Source organism: Caenorhabditis briggsae (genome assembly GCF_000004555.2).
Source record: "Caenorhabditis briggsae complete genome, chrV, whole genome shotgun sequence".
Classification (NCBI taxonomy): domain Eukaryota; kingdom Metazoa; phylum Nematoda; class Chromadorea; order Rhabditida; family Rhabditidae; genus Caenorhabditis; species Caenorhabditis briggsae.
In genome coordinates, this window is record NC_013488.2 from 11,990,739 (window position 1) to 12,010,263 (window position 19,525).

At 39.4% G+C, this 19,525-nt stretch overlaps 4 protein-coding genes across 4 annotated transcripts; 2 read left to right on the forward strand and 2 right to left on the reverse strand.

Moving 5' to 3' along the window:
- Positions 1–1,948: 1,948 nt before the first annotated feature.
- CBG18896 lies at positions 1,949–4,008 on the reverse strand (the record flags this gene model as incomplete). Its single annotated transcript, XM_045237783.1, has 6 exons — positions 1,949–2,189; positions 2,540–2,749; positions 2,794–2,882; positions 3,299–3,374; positions 3,426–3,922; positions 3,970–4,008. The coding sequence occupies 6 exons, from the start codon at positions 4,006–4,008 to the stop codon at positions 1,949–1,951; spliced, it is 1,152 nt and encodes a 383-aa protein (XP_045096605.1).
- A 788-nt stretch (positions 4,009–4,796) lies between these two features.
- On the reverse strand, positions 4,797–12,827 carry Cbr-mrck-1 (the record flags this gene model as incomplete). Its single annotated transcript, XM_002637183.1, has 12 exons — positions 4,797–4,829; positions 4,878–5,025; positions 5,084–5,281; positions 6,883–7,174; positions 7,219–7,363; positions 7,416–9,478; positions 10,605–11,313; positions 11,419–11,758; positions 11,809–12,173; positions 12,222–12,493; positions 12,587–12,667; positions 12,713–12,827. 12 exons carry the CDS (start codon positions 12,825–12,827, stop codon positions 4,797–4,799), a joined length of 4,761 nt encoding a protein of 1,586 aa, XP_002637229.1.
- CBG18898 lies at positions 5,618–6,830 on the forward strand (the record flags this gene model as incomplete). Its single annotated transcript, XM_002637184.1, has 3 exons — positions 5,618–5,860; positions 5,908–6,333; positions 6,381–6,830. 3 exons carry the CDS (start codon positions 5,618–5,620, stop codon positions 6,828–6,830), a joined length of 1,119 nt encoding a protein of 372 aa, XP_002637230.1.
- A 3,094-nt stretch (positions 12,828–15,921) lies between the features above and the next one.
- CBG18899 lies at positions 15,922–18,995 on the forward strand (the record flags this gene model as incomplete). Its single annotated transcript, XM_045237784.1, has 7 exons — positions 15,922–16,074; positions 16,151–16,414; positions 16,460–16,646; positions 17,537–17,974; positions 18,008–18,324; positions 18,373–18,663; positions 18,714–18,995. 7 exons carry the CDS (start codon positions 15,922–15,924, stop codon positions 18,993–18,995), a joined length of 1,932 nt encoding a protein of 643 aa, XP_045096606.1.
- Positions 18,996–19,525: the final 530 nt, after the last annotated feature.

Below are 19,525 nucleotides of genomic sequence, written 5' to 3' on the forward strand. Positions count from 1 at the left end.
CTGTGTTTTGTACCCCCGAATTGATGATTCTGTACCCCTAAAATGCTTTGTACCTCAATGACCCCAAAATTGTTGTACCCTCCGAATTATTTGCCAATTCTCTGTCCAACATAACTATGCGTAAGTACAGGGGTTCAAACTCTGTATTGTTTTTGGCTCATGTGCTCCAAGTTGGGACACCGGCAACGTGTTCCGAAGGCGCTCTGAACGGGAGCACATAGCACATGAACGGGATTCAGTGCTTTTCGTGTCCTAGGGTGCCAAAAATTTGCTGCCAATGAGATGTCTTTTTTTCGAGAATGGTTTAGGTTCTTAAAGATAGTCATATAAAGCAGTAAAATAAAGGTTGTGTATTTCCGCTCCGATAATTTTAGAGTCCGTTGGTTTATCTGATTCACTTCAAATGTCTGATTCAGTAGTTCCATTTGCAACATAACTCTAAAACGACGGACATATCTGAAAATACGGTTTTTTGTACTCATTTTTCTAAATAGAATACGATTTCCTTTCATCTCCGTGTGTAGCTTGAGGCATATTGTCTAAAAAGGAACATATCGCATTTAAATCAGATCCTGAATTTCCTTGTGCGATTTTTCTAGGAGATGTGACGGTGCAAAATGCATACAATGTAAGATTAGTGCGTGTGTTGGTGTGCCCGAGAAAGCTTGAATTCGTTAAAGGATTCAGGAAATGACGGGATACATTTGAAGATAAGAGTTGAAAACAAAAGATATGTAGATCTAAACGGTTTCTTTGACTATTTGAATTTAGTCTGGTGAGAGTTTTTATGTCCACTTGGGTTCTTCGGATGACGAATTCTCTGTCGGACATAACTATGTGTACAACCAGGGGTCTAGAATCTGGGGATTATTTTCAGCACATGTTCTCCTACTTGGGGCACAGGCAACGCAGTGATCCTGCCGGTGGACCAAGGGCACTCTGAACGAGGTGCGTGGCATATAGACGGAAATCCTGCGCCTTCCTGTGCCATTAGCGTGTCAAAAATTTTTTGATGAGTCTTGTTTTATCTTTTTTTTTTTGAAAATTGTTCATGTTTTTAGAGATCGTCGTATCAAGCAGTAAAATAGAGGTTTTGTATCTTCGCTCCAGTAGTTTTAGAGGCAGTTAATTTATCGGATTAAATGTCTGATTCAATGGTTCCGTATGCAACAGAATTCTAACACGACTTTCTGAAAATACGGATATCACATTTTCGTATTTTATTTCAAATGGATATCTTCTGGGATCGACCAATGTTTATTCCTTCAAAGATTCTAATCCGTCCCGAGTCGACTTCTTTGCTTCCGCAGCGCAAAAATTTTGTGTCCCCGCACACTATAGATCATTGTGATTAGGGAAATAGGTAACCTCACCGAGAGAATAACGATGAAAACAAGACGGAGAGAGGATGAGGTCTAAATTGTTTCGAAGATCTTAACTAGGCAATGAGAATTTGTAATTTTTTAGATTATAGACGTTGAATTTGGGAACGTTTACAGTGAATGAAATGATTTAACTTCAGAATTCAAATCAACTCAATTTACTTTTTAGAATTCTCTCCATGGTCACTGTCAATCAACAGGTGCACATGGTCATCATGTGCGCATCATTGCAACCAAACTTTGAAACGCTACAAAAACTGCATTAGTAATGCTGCAATTGGACTATGAAACATTCAAATTTCAAATCGTTAGAATTCTACGTAGTTATACTTTGAACTAGTTGAATACCCTCGTACCAGTCTGTAGACGGCCGGCAAATCGGCTCAAAATGGACATTCGAAACGAGTGCAATTGCCCTCATTTTCGAGAGGATTATCGACTTTTGCTGCCGATTTTCTGAGTGATCTTTTCTTCTTCATTTTCCCCCATATTTTTCTTTATTGTATGAAAAAAGGAGATTTTTATATACTTAATGAAAAGAAAACATAAAAAAGAATAATACAATATCACCATCTGATTGTCTCCTGCTTATATCTCACTTTCCTGGCTTCCTCTCTTTTCTCCATTATAATCTTCTTATCCTCTTCATCTCGGAAACGGCAGTGGTATAAGTTAACAGGACACCATGATAGTACAGTAATATCGAATTCGTCACAATAAATTGGTCTGGTGTCGTAGTTGTACTTGACTCGAGAGATTACAGAAGAAAACACAGATTCAGGGATCGATGCAGAATGAGTTGATGCTCTAAAAAAGAGACTTGAAACCAGGCCCTGCTATAGTTCATTTTAGAATCGATATTTTTGAACCTAAAAACATTACACATGCTAGAACTTGTATGTGAACAAATTTACACGGGCCGAATAACCGCCAGGGCCCTACTGGATTGACAGCTTCATGGTTTGTAACTTTGCTCATAGATAAGATAAAGGTTTTTAAATAGCATAGTTTTGAAGTACTCGTCAAATTCTATCATATCTGATTTGGCTGGTCAAAAAATGTTGAGCCTAAAAGAAACTATGGCAGGACCAGAAGAGGTCCGCCAGGGCCCTGCTTTCAAATATGCCCATCCCCAAAAAAGTCTCATGAAACTGTACTTTTTGTAAACAAAGTCCTCGGAAATCTGATCCATCGTCTGGATTCTTTCTGGCTCAATCACTTTCCGGAACTGTACATGCTTTTTGTAGCTAAACGATCGAAGAGTCTCTTTGAAAGCTGATTCATTCGAATATTTCTCTAAACTGCTCTCCCATTTGATGGCATTTGTCACAATTCTAGTATCCGAAACATTTTCTTCCCATAATTTTCTGGAACGAGACTATTTATTGGAATATGATTTGATGGAATCAACTTGTTGAAAAACGGAATATCGGAAACTCGCTCATCGATTCGGAGGAAAGTAACCAGACGGGAATCTAATCTAGCATGAAGTAGACAATTCTGAAACAAATTTGGGAAAATTTTGAAGTCTAATGTAGCATACTTATAAACCGGACGGTCCTTCGCGAGCCCTACCGTACTCATATTTAGAATCAGTACTTTTGGACCATCTAAATAAGATATGATAGCGCTCGACGAATACTACACAATGGTACTTCTTGTCTCTGAATCAAGTAAAAAGCCATAATACTGCTGATCCTGACCGGGCTCTGCCTGTTTTTTTTTTGGCCCGTTTCGTCTATGACTTTGTTCATAGACAAGCCACAGTTTTTCAAATAGTATCATTTTGTAGTACTTATCGATTTCTATCATATCTATTAGTTTAGTTAATCAGTTGATCTGAAAAGAAACTATGGCAGGGCCCTTTTGGATCCGTTTTCAAGTCTGGAAAAAAGAGTTTTCATAATTAATCTCACCGATCTTTGAATCGTTTTGAAATCATTTGGCGATGGATTGGAGCTTCTCAACGAAGTTAGTTTCACGATTCCTAATCTAAAAGTAGTATTGCTCATGCACGATATAACAACTACAGTAATCCATTACCTAATATAATCATCAAACATTCTTCTATTGTATGCATCCAAATCTACAGTTGTAAAATGGAAAAACGAAAAACCTAAACTTCGATGATACTCAATAAAAGCAGAAATCTCCAGCCAATTCGGTTGCGGCTCGAACTCAACACAAACTGTCAAATCGTGCATCTTTTCGTAGAATTGACGTCTTCTAATCAGAATAGGTACAAGTTGTGAAGATTTTCTGAACGAATAGCTTAATGCAATAAATCTTGCATCGCTATTTCCGTGAATCGGGCATCGAGCTGTGGTATCAGTGTAAAAAGAAATCGGTCTGGAGGCATCTGGAATTGGACGATGGGACTTGTCAAAATAATGACAATAGGCAGGTGTTCTGGAATCAGAATTCAAAAAAAATTCCAAAATTATCTTTATTGGTTCCCACCCTACTCTATCAACAGATGTAATTGATACAGTAACGAATCCATCTCGAAAATCGAAGGCTGACAACAGTTTCACATTTTTCTACAAGAGCTCATTCAATTTCTAGAATAGAAACCGCAAAAACCAACCTCATCTAACCTACTTCTTTCAACTTCATCATGGTACATTCTCACTTTCAGAGACACAAAACTCTCGTCTTTACTATAAATGAGTAGGAGACAGAGTAGAGTTAGAATAGCTAGTGGGCCTAGAAAGAATAGAAAAGAATATGGAGGACAGGTTAATTTTCTCATTTGTCAAGGATCTAAAAGAACTAAAAGTGTCTTCAATTTGAAAATCGAGAAAAATATTTGAGATTTTGAAAAGCATTGCAGATTTTATCTCACAGCGAGATTTCAAAGGGACTTTAAGCACATAAAAAACCAAAAACGGACACCAGAATGAAGAGCGAAAAGGCGGAAAAGTGGATGTCTCTTTTAGAAGCAATATCTTAATAATCTCGGGAAAAAGTTTTGCATAGAAAAACTAGGAATTTTTTTTTCTCTATTGAAAAAATCATATATAAAAATCGTTTCGTTGATGAGAGGAAAAAGAAACAAAAAAAGAGAGAGCAATGTGAAATGAGACAAGATGAGAGAGGAGAGAAAACATATTTAAGAAAATAAATTATATGGGAAAACGGTAATAAAGGATGTGTGTAATGGGTAAAGTGGAAACAGTCAATAAATAAAAATGGGTTATTTGGTTACATTATACTTGCTTCAAGAGGAGAAGTAAAAGGAAAAAAGGAAAACAAAAGAAGTAAAAACCACAAGAAGTACAAAGTTGAATTGGGGGATTGGGGGAGAAGGGGGCACCAGATATGAAGACTTCATGTTTTAAGAAAGTAGCACCAGATGTACATCGTTTTGATTTTGGAAAAAAAAAGTATATAATTGCAGAAAAGGGGGCAGTGTTAGTCGTTATTTACAGATCTGTTCAGCGAATCCTGCAAAAAAAAGTTTTAAAGGATTTATTCGGGAATTCAGAAGTCTACCTTATCCGAAGAAGTGTGGGAGTGGTTCGACTGCAAGTCGATGAAATTTTTCTGAAGTTCTGTGGCAGGCGCCGGTCCCATATGCACTACATGCATGAAATCCGACGGCGTTGAGATTTGGATATGACTCCGACGCTCCGAAGCACTTCTGAAAGAACGCTGCCATTTCAGTTTCAAAAAGAATTTCATTCGAGTCATTTGCCTACCTATCATCCTTTCCATGCGTTTTGAAAGTGAACTTTCGTCGAGTCACTTTGCGTCCATCCGTGCTTCCCGATGCCAAATTGACAGGCACTTCAATAGAATCCTGATCTTGAAGCACATTTTGAAGAAGTACGAATATTGGAGAATCATTGCACAGACACATTGACAGTATTCCATCGTTGGAGAGTGGCTTTGCCGACCTGAAAAAACTCGAATTAGAAAGCTTTCTTTTTCAGTACTATTAGTAGTTCACAAGTCTTTTGTTTGTTTAATAGCCCGTTTACAATCCTTTGAATGATAAGATATCGGCGATGTTTCGAACATCCTGAAGGCGAAAGGATTCTCCTTCACGAAATGATATAGGTGATGATCATTTTCTCTTTCACCGCTTCCCGCGCATCCCTTCGAACTAGGCCAACAACCCAGTTTCTTTGCCTCCTGTTTCTCTCTCGGATTGTCGAATCTCCCACTCTTCGAATTTTCGATTTTCTGTTTGATTCTCTAAATTACCAAACACTCGATACTCATCTTAAACAATGAGGAATCGGGAGGTTCTGGCTCTGGTCGCCTTTAGTCTTCTCACGATGACTGAAGCTGGCAATGTATTAGTATGCAAGGACATCAAAGATTGCAATACCTGCGCCGAAAGCTATATTCATATCCTTGGATTTAAAGAAGACTGTAGATGGTGTCTAGAAACTCAATCGTGCGGAGGACCTATTTCCTGTCCAATTGGAAAACCAGTTATCCAAAAGGATCCTTTTAAATGTCCAACTCCAGTAAGTTCTATTCTTGGTCATTTTGAACCGAACTTTTTAATCTTCAGTACAAACCAAGTGCTGGAAAGCGGTACACAGATGCTCTCGGAAGATCTCTTTTCGCGATTTCCACTGCAGTTCGTGACAGTAATGTTACCGCGTGCCTTAGAAATGTTCGTCCCGATATCTCATTTTCTCGATCATATGAGGTAGAATGCGATGGATCTGGTAATTTGTGCAAAGGAATAATTGCAAAAAGTGAAGAAGCCAAGGCTCTTTATGTTGCTTACAAGGGAAGCACTGCTGGAAAGCAAGTGTTCGCTGAGATGCTCCATGGACTGACCGCCCAACTTGGAGCGTGGGAGAAGTTTGAATCTCAAGACGCTGGAGTTATCAACTATTTCCATACTGCCTTCTACCGTCTGTTCATCGACAGTGGAATGGAAGATGATCTAATGGACCTGATGAAGAAGCATAAAAACTACAGAATCTGGGTAAGACAGCCTGTTTTGAATGGAAATTAACTACGAAATACTTTTAGTTGACTGGTCATTCCCTTGGAGGATCTCTCGCTTCTATGACTGCCTTGCACTTGGTCAAAAAGAAGGGAGTGGACAAAAACCGTGTTAGACTCATCACGTTCGGAGAGCCACGAACTGGAAACATCGCCTATGCCAAGGAAGTCGAAGAGAATGTACCATTTCGTTATCGAGTTATCAAGCGAGGAGACCCAGTTCCAAATATGCCAGCCCCGCTCAACCCAGCAGTTCTAACCGCCGCTCAATATAATCGACAAGCTATGCATTATAGATATTTGGTGCATTACGATAACAATATGGGAAAGGGTGATGGATTCAATGTATGCTCCGTGGCCGATGATTTAGGATGCCGGAACACAGCTTTGAGCAATTTGGCAGATCACACTAGTTACTTCCAAATAGATCAGGACGATTTCGTAAGGAATCATTGCCCAAGGCATGAGCTCATTTGAATTTAATTAATAATTGCATCTAATAATAATGATGAATAAAATGAAAACCTACCTCAAATTAATCGTTTGAACCCATTCGGCAAGCGTCACATTGAAAATGTCCACCTCATTCTCGGAAAATACACAAAGATACGGTTCGTGGTATGTAAAATATTTGGCTTGTGTTGGGAACATCACTTCTGGAAGACGCGAACGACGTCCCATCTCGTTGACGTAAAGACCAATCATATTGAAAACGAGGAGATATTCATCAGGAGATCCTGGCAGGTTGACAATAAGCTTGGCTTCGTATTGAGTGTGTTGGTTGAGGAATTGTAACGAGGTGTCTTCCATGTTGATTAGGGCTGAAACAGATAACTGATGAAACACATAGAGAGAAACTTTTTACAAATGTGTTGAAGAATAATACCATCTCCCGAAGCCAATGGATCGGCACTGGCAAGCGACCAGGAACGGAAACTGTGTGGAAAGCCAACGTAGAGACGACCGTTGAAGATGGCCATGGATTGTGGGGTTCCTGGCATAGCCAAATCCTGAAAATTGATGGTTTAGAAACTGATAAAAATCGAATAAGATATATCCCACCTTCCACTTTTTATGCCTCTTTTCTGAACGATCTATCTGGAATATCGTGACACTCTTCTTGAAAGCAACTGCGAAATATCCGGCTCGACCACTTGGATTGTTGGTTCCCACAGCCATCAAATGACATCCTTTTGTATCGTTCACCTTGATCCATTTCAAGTCTCGTCCATCCAATGCGGCACTAGGAACAATTCGAACATGGCGATCTTTAGCTGGTCCAACAATCATCAGCAGCAGTTGCTCTGCTTCATCGTATTCAACTGTTTCCACGCATCGTTGCTTGTTCTCCTTCTCTCCACCAACTGGAATCAATACTTGTCGGTTGATTTCAACACAGTAGAGTCCGTGGTCAGAGAAACCGATGACGACTTTGGAGCGATCAATGATTGCACAACACTGAGCAACTCTGATAGATGGGAGTGTCGTAACATCGAAGACTTCTTTGACGACGAATGCTTTGCGATCGGCTAGTTTTGACCTCCTCAGCAATGTCTTCAGTTCACTCAATGCAACGACCCACTTCCTTTTTTCTTCTTCAGTCTCAGCCATGAACAAGGTGTAAAACTTGGATGAGGACGAATACTCAGATGACGAGTTCATGATTTGAGTTGTTGTCACACGGAAGATCTTCGGAACATCGTTCTTCTGGGCATGAATGACATCAGCTTCGCTAACTCCGCAAACTGTAAAATCAGGATCTCGCATATCCAAAACTAAACGGATTTCATTTTTCACATCTTGCATCTTATTCTGTTTATCCACAGTGCAGTCGTACAAGTAAAGCTTGAAGTCACAGACAACCACATAGGCGGTCTGCCATCCTTTGCGAACTCCGCCAATCCGTGGTGTCTTGACGAGACCTTCATAAGCAGTTCCCACTCCACGTGTTGGATCTATTCCCAGTGGTCGACGTTCTTCTTCTGGTACCGGACACGATTGGGAAACCCGTTCAGCACATGACACGTGGCATGCGTATTGACAGCTTTGACAGTAGAGTCCTTGACGATCGAGTCCAATGAGAATCGATGTGCAATGCCCACACTTTGTTGGAGTTTTGATTTTCATTCTCTCAAAGTTGTGTCCTCTTTCCATAGTAGATACAGAAGCCGGAGAGAAAATTCCACTAGACGCCTTCATCGGTTTTTGCTTATATCTCAAATCATCAACTCGTTTTGGAGCTTGGTGGTCATGGAGCAGAATTGCGTTTTCGTAAGAAGGTGTCGATTGTCTTGAGATCATTTCTTGTCGCATCAGAGATGAATTTGACATCTCATAGTCATTGTTCATACTAATCATCAAATCACCACGACCGATTGACGAGGAGAAGGCACTATCCGTGGAAATATCTGTGTGCTTCTGTTGTTTGAGCATTGTCACTTCTCTCATCAATGAAGCCATCCGCTTTTCAGTATCTTCTAAACGAGCAGTGGCAGTCAGATACTGTTCTTGGCTGTTTTTGAGTTCAGATTTCAATTTCAGTTTAGCATCGATCTCGGCTTGAAGTTGCCGTTGAAGATCGAGTCCGTCTTTTCTAGCAACATTATTCATTCTTCGTGAACCCCATCCTGAAGGAGTATTCTGGATGTAGTTGGATGTCGTCAACGGTGAGTTGTTCTTCAGTGACTCCACCTCTCCTGTTATCTTTCTTGTCAAGTTCTCCATCTCCTCACGTGTTGCTTTCTCTTCGTTGACCCAGTTGAACAGTTCCAGAAGCTGTTGTTCAGTAAGAGCGCCACGTGGAAGAGCAGCCATTTGTTGTGACAACTTCTCGATTTCATCTCGAAGGCCACGATTTTCCACGTTCATCTGCTCGACATTGTCTTGAAGCATCTTCTGAGCTCGTTCGTAGTGAGCCTCCAACTGCTTCATTTCCTGCTCCGATTGAGCTGTATGATTTGCACGTTCTTCCTCCATCCGCTGTTTCAACTTCTTGATTTCAGCTTCCTTTTCCTCGTTGGCCGTCTGCAGTGTGGCGATGTTTTTCTTTGCAGCAACAACTTCTTCGGAGAGATGATCGTCGGTTTCGACAGATTTCCGAGCTTCCAGTGTCACTTCTTCTTGCTCTGAAATATATGTTTTATTGACAGCGGGGGAAGAATAAGAGAGATGAGAGATTGAATAACGATTGATGTAACGAATGATTGTCCATCTCGCGTTTTGGGTGGGACAACGGTATTGCTTAAATTGTTCGAAGCATGAGTCATATAATCTATTTTTTCTTGTTTTTCACAAAATTGTTTACTATGAAAAATCTATCATCATTTTTGAAACAGAAAATACATGATTTCATATTATCATTTGGTTTAGCTTGTCACACGATTGGGGCGCCGCAAGTTGCAAAGTGACACGCCCCTTTTTTCAACGCGTTCACATTTTTCTCTTCTCACACGTTTTATAAAGGGGCGTGTCGTGTTAGCCCCGCCCCTTGCCCAGGTTTTATTGCATAGACAGTATACCTGCATTAGAAGGGCCTTCCGAGAGAGGGGCTTGGAAAAATCATACTTGCAAAATTCCGGGCCGGTCCGTCGAGCAGATGATTTTTTTGAATTTTTTTTTCGAAAATTTTATAATTTTTCCAAAAATTTAATCGAAAACTCTATATTTTTTACTACTTTCTACTTTGAAAACTTTTAAAAATTATGTAACTTTTTTTTCTTTTTTGAATTCAGAAAAATGTCTTAATTTTTAATTGGAAATTTTTTTCACTGAGAAAAGGCGGGCCGGGAAATTTGTCGCTTCGGCCCGGCCCGTTGCAAGTATGGGAAAAATACTAGGTGACCCTATAATAGAAGCCCCCTCTCAAAAAGTGTTGTTTTAAATTAGAATTTTCAGTACTTTTCCAGTGAAAAAGATTCCGGAAATTCCACAATTTCACAACAATTTGTTGGAAAACTTTTGGAACGCGAATTCGCTGAATTTTTCGATGAAAATTTAGAAGGGCTCTCCGAGGGGGGAAATAGGGGTTAGAAAAATATAAGAGACGGCCCCTCTAATACAGGTTTTACGGTAATTAAAACTGAGCTATTTCTCTTGCAAGGGACAACGTGCACATGGTGTGGGACCAGTAATAAAAATGATGGCCAATTTCGACACAATTCGTTGTCTCTTTTGTGCATGTGAACTGTTTTCGTCTTTTCATTTTCTCTTGTTTTCGCTCCAATGTTATTTTCTTTCTCTCACAAAACTCACTCTTGATCAATATCACTTTTTCTGCTTCAACGTCCTTCAATTTCTCTTCCAACTCTGTCGTCTGCTTCTTAGCTTTTTCTGATTCCTCTTGTAACCGTTTCACAGCATCCTTTTCACTCAACAACGCATCTCCAATATCGGTCAACTCTGCTTGCATATCATCTCGTTGTTGTACGACAGTCGCTTTTTCCACCAAAACTTGATCCAAATGATCATTGATATTATCCAATTCTCTTTGAATCTCGCCCTTCTCCATAACCAATTGCTTGTTTCGTTCTTTCAGCTCTTTCAATTTTTTCTCACTTTCCACCACAATTTCATCCTTTGGTTTCTGTTGTTGTTGAGCGACGGCTTCATCTTCCAAACGCTTATTCAGAATTTGTATCTCGTCTTTTAACTGTGCTATCGTCGCTTCATAATTTCTGTCTTCACCCGTCCTGGGATTTTCTGCAACGTGCTGGGCGATGATAATTTGAGCTTCTTTCAGTTTTTGCACTAATTCAGCTTTCTCGTTCTCCAGTTCCACCATAAAACCATCGACACTTTTTTCCATGAGCTCAGCGTCTCCCTGGCATCGTTGAGCGATCGCTCGTATTTCGTCTGTTAAAGAGCGCGCATCGGAGAGCAAACTTCCATGTGTGTACGAAAAACCAACGAAGGGAAGATGGTTTCCAGTGAAAGCGGCTAGCACTCTCGGAGGTTGTGTTTCCTGAAACTTTTATCAACTTTGAGAAGTTTCTCATCCTATTTATGGTTTTAAACACGATTAAAACCGTTTTTTTTTTAAATTTATTTTTCAGATCAAAAAACTCACACATGGAGTAAAATCATCTTCACAGACGTCGACGTCAAAATTCGAAGTGTCTTCGGGACTGGAAACTTCTGGCTTGTAGGGAGGACTCGAGTCTCTGATGGTGTTCCAATCGATTCCCTCAAAAAACGGATGTGACTGGAAATCACTGAGACCGTTTCGTCCGAATCGGACGTCACTAGAACAGATGAGTTGTCTTATAAGATCTTTGGCCTCCTCTGATACAACCCAGTCAATTTCGTCATCAGGAAAATCAAGCATATCTTGATGACTCATGATTTTTCCGTAAGTGTCCACGAGTCTTTCCGAGTAAAACGGCGTTGTTCCATACAACATTTCGTACCTATAAAAACGTTTTTATCAGGATTTCTTGAAAAGTATTAAGTTACTTACATACAAATACCGAGTGACCACCAATCACATTCTTTTCCATATCGTCCCCTTCCATCTTCCATTGCTCTCAGGATTTCAGGAGAAATGTAATCGGGTGTTCCGACGGCCACGTTTGACGCTACTGATCCGTCGGGCAGAATTCGGAGACAACTTCCAAAATCTGCTAACCGAATGTGTCCTTGCATATCGAGAAGCACGTTGTCTGGTTTCACATCTCGATGTACGTATCCTAAGCGATGAAGTGAGTCGATTGCAAGTACCATTTCAGCGATATAAAACTTCGCCATAGATTCAGGAATATGATCGACGAATTTGGAAAGAAGAGTGAGCATATCGCCACCAATGTAATAGTCCATAACGAAATACTGAAAACAATAGAATTGCGATAGGCGAGAAAACGGCAAAAAACTCACCAAATTCTTCTCATCTTGAAAAGCATAATGCAGATTCGTGATCCACCTTCTGTCTCCGTAGACTAAAACATCTCGTTCTTCCCGAAAACAAGCAGTCTCTGCTCTTTTAACCATTTCCCATTTGTTCAGAATTTTCATGGCATAAATTTCACCGACGCCACGCATTCTAACAACGGCCACTTCTCCAAACGCTCCTTTTCCAATCACTTTGAGCACTTCGAAATCGTCCCTGCCTAGCCGCAACTTTTTAGCTTTCCCAATGACCGTTTTCACTGAAATCAATTTATTTTTAGAAAAAGGCAAGCAGTTTTAGCTGGTTTTTTATATTTTAAGTCTTCAATTTTCGATCAAATTCTGAGGCTTACCTGATTCCACAAACTCTGCAATACATTTTTCCTTCCTCAGTGTGCTGTTGCAGCATTCGTCGTATAGACATATAAGTGAATCTGCAAATTGATAAGCATTGTTTTTTAAATATTTCTTTCACTCACCAATCAAAGTTTCAAATGAAAGTGCTTCAGGTCTTTTGCTAGGTCCATCCATGTAGATGTTCTCAAGGTCTTTCAGCCTAACCGGCGCCGAATCATCAGGCGGCGGGTCTGCCATTTCTGAAAAAAGCTTGATGAATGTGGTCGGAAAAAAATTTAATGAATGACGAAAGTTTTTTTGTCATTAACATGGTTTTTGTTTTGGGAAATGTGACGAAATTCGAATGAATTGAAAACAATGACAACAGATAATTCCATAACAGAAAGGAACGAGGCGGAAACCAAATTAGTTTTTTGATTAAGGAAAATTAAAAAAATCGCCTTGAAAATGGTTTTAAAATGGGGGTCAAAAGTGCAGTTGAACGGATAGCTGGGAAAAAAAGAGAAAAGATGAGAAAAAGAGGCAAGTTGTGGGAAAATTACACTATTTTTCGTCTCTATCCATCGGTTTCTCCGTTTTGTCCATCCGGACGGACAGCCGAGAAGATCGGTTGATTTGATTAACTTGCGCATTTCACGCGACACGTCTGGTGCGCAAACGGTTTGCATGGCGTACTGCTAGTGCGTACGCTCTTTGAAGAAGCCAGATGTCACATTCAACCTAATGGGAAAAGCAAGAAGAAGGTTTTATTACGCAGTTAGTACAAACTTGAAGCGAACATAGCAGCACGATCGGGAGTCGTGAAAATTTCCAGGTTTAGAGAAAACAACAAGTGATAAGAAGCGCGACATTACGGAAAACTTCATGTCTTTCGAGTCGGAAGTACTTGAGAAATGCTTTTTTGTTTGTTGCAAAAAATAAAGAAGAGAAATTATGTTTTGAAAACAAAAATCAACCGTACATTTTCGGTTTGAAACCCAACGATAAAGTTTTACATGCGCCTTTAAATAATGTGTACAGTATACATTCCAGTTTTTTCATGTGCTCGAGCTCACAATCTCGAAATTTATCTTTGACTAGTTAACTTTTGGTAAATACTTGCTGAACAGTGAAAATCACACGATCTAAAAAAAACAACTGAACAAATAGCTTAACCACAACTACTTTATGGTGGAAACTCTTGTTTGGATTGAGTGAAAATCATTATTTTAAATTAGAGATATTTTCATTGAGCGATTTCAAGCAAGGATCTGAAATTGAGATTGCAAAAATCAGATTTGATTTGAAGTATTTAATCTCAAAACTAAGAAAGTCTGAATTAAGTGTGGGCGCAAAAAGCAAGAAACATAAGTCTACCTAAACCCATTGTCAGCGTTGAGCGAGAAGAGTTCGCAGCGAACTACTAAAGTATTTATGTTTACACAAATCGGAACCAATATACATTTCGATGTCGTCGTTTTCCTCCTCTTTCTCCTCTTTTACGCCATCGTCATCGCCGTCACCCCCGGTTTTCGTGTTTCGGATGGCTTTGGGTGCGAGGAAAGAAGTGAACGAAATAGAGGAAAAAAGAGTTTTTCGGGAAGAAAAGAAAAAGTTGAAATCGAATCCGGGAGAAAAATTAGGGATGATAGGAGTTTTTGGAGTGTAGAAAAAAATGGAGCAGAAGGATTTGAGCCATCATAAAAGATAGTTGCGAAATTTTCAAATGACTCAAAAGATGACAAATGTTCCCAAGAGTCTTGAAAATCAGCTCAACAAAAAAAGAGTAAAAATAATACAGCTAATTCTCGCAAGGATAAGAATAGGAACTGTCAGAAAACTTTTTTCCAGTTCTTTTTGAAAAATCAACAACCAAAGTTTTCGGGAAGAACAAATGATCAGCTACCACAGAACTAGACCTAATAGTCCCTCCGTCCCATTTTAGCTGAAGTTAAACAATACTAACATTTTTAGTATCAAAAGAAATACAGTTAAAAAACAACTGGATGAACCATTTTGAGGAGAGCCGAACAGATTACGCTCAAAATACAAAAGAGATAACACACATGCCGCAGCAAAATCATATTCAGGAAGTCCTTCGTTCTGACTGGAGTCACCACTAATGTCAATAATCACTAAGCAAACTATAGTACTTACATAAGTGCGCAAATGTGCTGCAGAGGAAGAGACAGAGCATCCTTACCCAATCCCTACCGCCGCAATGAGCAGTTGCTCTTGCGGAGTAGAAAAATGAAAGAAGAACTGGCCGGTCGGCTGATTGAGGAGGACGACGCGGTGAAGTGGTTTGCCGGACAGATGAAATTGTCAGGAAGAAGGAAATTGATGAGAGGAGTAGGGTAGGAGTGATAAATATTGCGTGGACAGATGTTCTCGATCTGTATGTGCATACTCGTTGTGAGTGGACACACAGCATAAGAAGAAGGAAAAAGAGACATGTGAAAAGAGGATTGAGTAACAGGATTTGCATTCCCAATTTTGACTGTTTCATTTTTTCAAATTTTCATGTTTACGGGTTGTTCTTTACAGTTATTGCTAACTACATGAGAGGCAGGTAGAAAGGCCCAAAATGTGATCTGATTGTGATACATGACCAGTGAGTAAGCTCTACGAAAACGTATCTTCCAGTGGACTTCCGGTCATTTTGAGAATTTTTGGGAGTCTGGAGCTCGGCTGTCAAGTTTCCGATCACTTTGAAAATTATGGATGGTGTAAAACAGACCTAGATTGAATAGTTTTCATTCTCAGAGTTTTTCGAAAATTCATAGTTTCGGGATGTCCTTCATGAATCGGAAAATAGCTAAACAACTAAGAAGTTTCGAAAAATTCTGCGAATGGGAAGTTTTCAATATAGGTCTGTTTCAGAACTTCCAAAACTTTCAAAGTGGCCGGACACTTGACAGCGGAGTTCCAGACTCTTGAAAATGGTCAAAATCAACTGAAAAGGGGTTTTCATATATTATTGACCGGTACTGTAGCTGAAATGAAAATTATGAAAGTGTTGCTCTCTACACATTAAAATTTCAGATGTCTTAGAATTCATCGTTTTCCAAAAATTTTTCATTTTCCCTAATATATACTCGAGGCATTTTTCTTTTACAATCCCACCAGACGAAAAAAACTAAGCCATAAATATCTAACTTATTTATGAGGCCTCCGAAACAACTATACAACATTCGGATCTTTCCAAAAAAAGAGTCGTGCGCATCCCAACACTCCAAAAACTCCTAGCAACATTTCAACGAAAAAAAAAGAAGAAAAAAAGCGAAAGTTTTTTGTTGCTTTTTTGTTATACATCTCTCACCAGCACACTAACAACATATAATAGAAGAAGATGCCTCCTGGATTATGTTATCTTTTGATTTTTCTGAAATTAAATCATGTTTCTGGATGTGTATGGCCAGAAGTAGATGCTCTATTCATAATGGACTCTACTCCACAAGTTACCTCATTTCAACATCGGGCAGAAGTTGACTTTTTGAGACAGGTGAGATATTTGAAAAACGAATGGACCCTTTCGATATAAATTCGAAATTGAGAATTTCAAAATATCATATTTCTAGGTAATGTCCACAATGAAAATGAGCTCGTCAAAAGTTGCGATGGCTCAGTTTACTCCTTGGTCTAGGGTGGAATGGAGTCTTTCGAATGCAACATATCCGGAATCTAGAATTCAAGAAGCACCATACTGTCCATGTGAATTGGAAAATTGCCAATCAACAAGTGTTAATTCTTTGACTAGGTCCACAATGAGTTCATCAAATCGCAAAGGGGTTCCAGATGTGATTTTAGTGATATCAAACAGTTATCAACCATTGGTCGAAGTTGTAAGTTATTCACAAACACACCCAGAAACACAATAGTTTGTCTAGCTTCCAAATGAGCCCCTCATTTCTCCTTCATCTCCACTCCACGTCTTCTATATTGTAATTGGATCAAATATGCATGTATCTCGATTTGAACCATCTGCTCACACCGTGGGAATCAAAGTGACAGATTTCGAACATCTTCCTCATTTGGTTGGACCACTATGTCAAAGTGTAAATGGATACATCAAAGGTAATTTTTTTTGAATTGTCTTGGTTTGTAACTTCGCGTCAGAAAATGAGGGGGTTTGACTTTTGGACGGATATTGGCCAGATTCTCGTCGGAAGTTGCCTGAAAACGGCTGTGTAGCGGGCCACGGTCAGATTTGGGTGGAAAGTTAAAAGTTGAAATACGATTAGGTCGGAATCTTTTCATAAGTTTATCGGAGTTTCATCGACGCCAGAGATACAGATTCGATATCAACATTCAAAACTTTTGGTAAAAGATATCCGTTAGTTCTGCAATTCTGAAGAATTATTAAACATGTATCGAAATTATATTAGTAGTAGTTGGTTACTTGCGTACCGCTTTTTTTTCGAAATTGAGGTACCCAGTGAATATCATGTTTACCAGTATTGTCGTCTTATTTTTATTCATGGATTATTGTTTCCTCATCTACGAAATATTAACTGTTCCAATAAAATTAGTATCTGTTTCGAAATTACCATCCGATATCCCCTTATTAGTGTTTGGTGTCATCCTTTTTTGTGCGCGGATTTCCTTTTTTGCTGGGCGAGCTTCCATTCTGTTGCCATGGGTGTCCATGTGCGCAACAGAGAGAAGAGAAGCATTCCCTTTTTGACCACCACCTATACGAATTGTGTTTCTCTTCAAAGAACTTTATTTGTGTATTTTTTTTCTGCACCGAAGCTTTATGGATGAGTAAAATCATCGCTGATGTTTCTTGGTGGAACTTTTTGAACTGGAATTCCACTAGTTGTCATCGCCAAAACGCTGAACAGACAGTGTTTTGGACAGTTCCATGTGAGTTACTCAGATTTTTTAACATGAGCTTTTTCAATGAAGATAGTGGGCTAGGGAATTTGGACCTACAAAAAGTTATTGCCTAATCTGATTTCCAGGTACATCCACCACTCGATTCGGTCCTCTCTGTTGGATTATAATAGGAGCTATTCTACTATTTGCACTTATTCCAGTGGCACTTTTGCTTTATGCCATTTACAACTACAACGAAGAGAGTGAGTTTCCTAATCATCGAATTCATGAAATCCTACTATTCAGATCGCCGCTTGCGACATCGAATATCCGAATCCGAACGTCTTCTTCGGAAACAGAACGAGTACTTTACATCTCAACTTCATTCGGAGATGCAGAAACAAATAGCAAACGGAGAGAAGCATGCAGAAGAGATGAAAAAACAACAGGATATGATTCAGTCTCAGTTCGATCGACAGCTGGATATGGCTTATCAACAAGGCTCAAAAATACAGATACTTCCTCCGTTTATTCAACCACCTCCTCTCCATCACGAACATCATTCAGGAAAGGAAAGAATTTGAGTAATTCTCGATCAAGAGATTTAAAAATTTCAGGTAAAAGAAGCGATCGAAGAGACTCCGGTATTGAATCCCCAAGAAGTCCGAGAGAAGTAGAAGTTCAAGTTACTCCCATTTCCACTTCAAGAGACAATTCAAAAGAAGAAGGCGAAGAAGATAATCAATCTTCAGGAACATCGGAAAGTATATTGAGTTCGGGAAGTGATATCACCGATAGTACAGAAACCGATTTGGAAGAATTGAATAGAAGAACACATCTTCCACGAGACCATCCAGCTAGGAAGTTGCCACCGATCGATTTGATGTTTCTAGTTGACACATCGAGTAGTATTGGAATTAACAACTTTGACATTGTTAGTACTTTTTATGCTCATACATCAATTTGTTTTTTTTTATTTCAGCAAAAGAACTTCATCTGTGAAATCCTGAAAGATGTGGATGTTGCTCCTGGAAGATCTCGAATTTCAATGGTCCAATACGCTCAAGATCCAAGTGTTGTATTCGGATTCGATCAGTACTACTCGTATGAAAGTGTTCGGCGGGGAGTCATGAGACTTTCCTATACGGGAGGTGCGACCATGTTATCAAAAGCATTGGCGTTTGCCGGAGGGATAATGTACCACGAACAGAATTTAAAGAAAACGACCAAGAGACATCAGTTCTTGCCAACCCCAAAACATGATCGACTTCAGGTGACTTTTGAACGTTTTTTTGAGAATATTGTATGTAAAGGTGATTTCAGGTTCTCTGTCTTGTTTCCGACGGTTATTCAGATGACAGTGCTGATAAGGAGAGTGTGAATCTTCACGATCGTCTACATGTGAAGATTTTCGCAGTGGTCACCAGATCATTCAACAAGGACAAATTGGTACCGATAACTCGATTTGATGGAAGTGTCTTTACCGTACACCAGAGGGAAAGTGTTGCGATTTGGTTATGGAGACAGCAGAGAATATGGGCAGAACATTATAGTGCATTCATTGAGAAAGAGAAGAAGAGGGCGGAGAGAAGTGCCAGGAGATGAGATCAATTTTATATAACTGAAAAGTTTTCACATTGTCATAACATCCGTCTTTCAATGAACTAGTTCTCGGGGAAGGTATATGTAAACAGTACCGGCCAATAAGATATACAACAACGTATTTTCCGGTTGATTTTCTACTATTTTTACAAGTTTCAGGAGTCTGTAGATCGTTTGCCAAGTTTTCGGTCAATTTGAAAACTTTGGATGATGTTAAACAGACCTAGATTGAAAACTTCCATATTACATAATTTTGAAAATTTATGGCTTTTCAGCTATTTGCCGGTTTCTGAAAGAAACTCCTTTTTGACCCGTGTTTGTCCTGGAAATGTGAAAAAATAGATGTCTTTCAAACAAATAGCTGAAAAACTAGAAAAGTTCAAAAATTCTGCGAATGCAAAGATTTCAATCTAGATCTGTTTTACATCATCCAAAATTTTCGGTAGTAAGGTACTTCCGGGGCTCTTCTATTACAGAGACCCTTCTATTTATCCTGCCATTTTTTAGCCACTCTCAGAGGACCGTTCTATTAG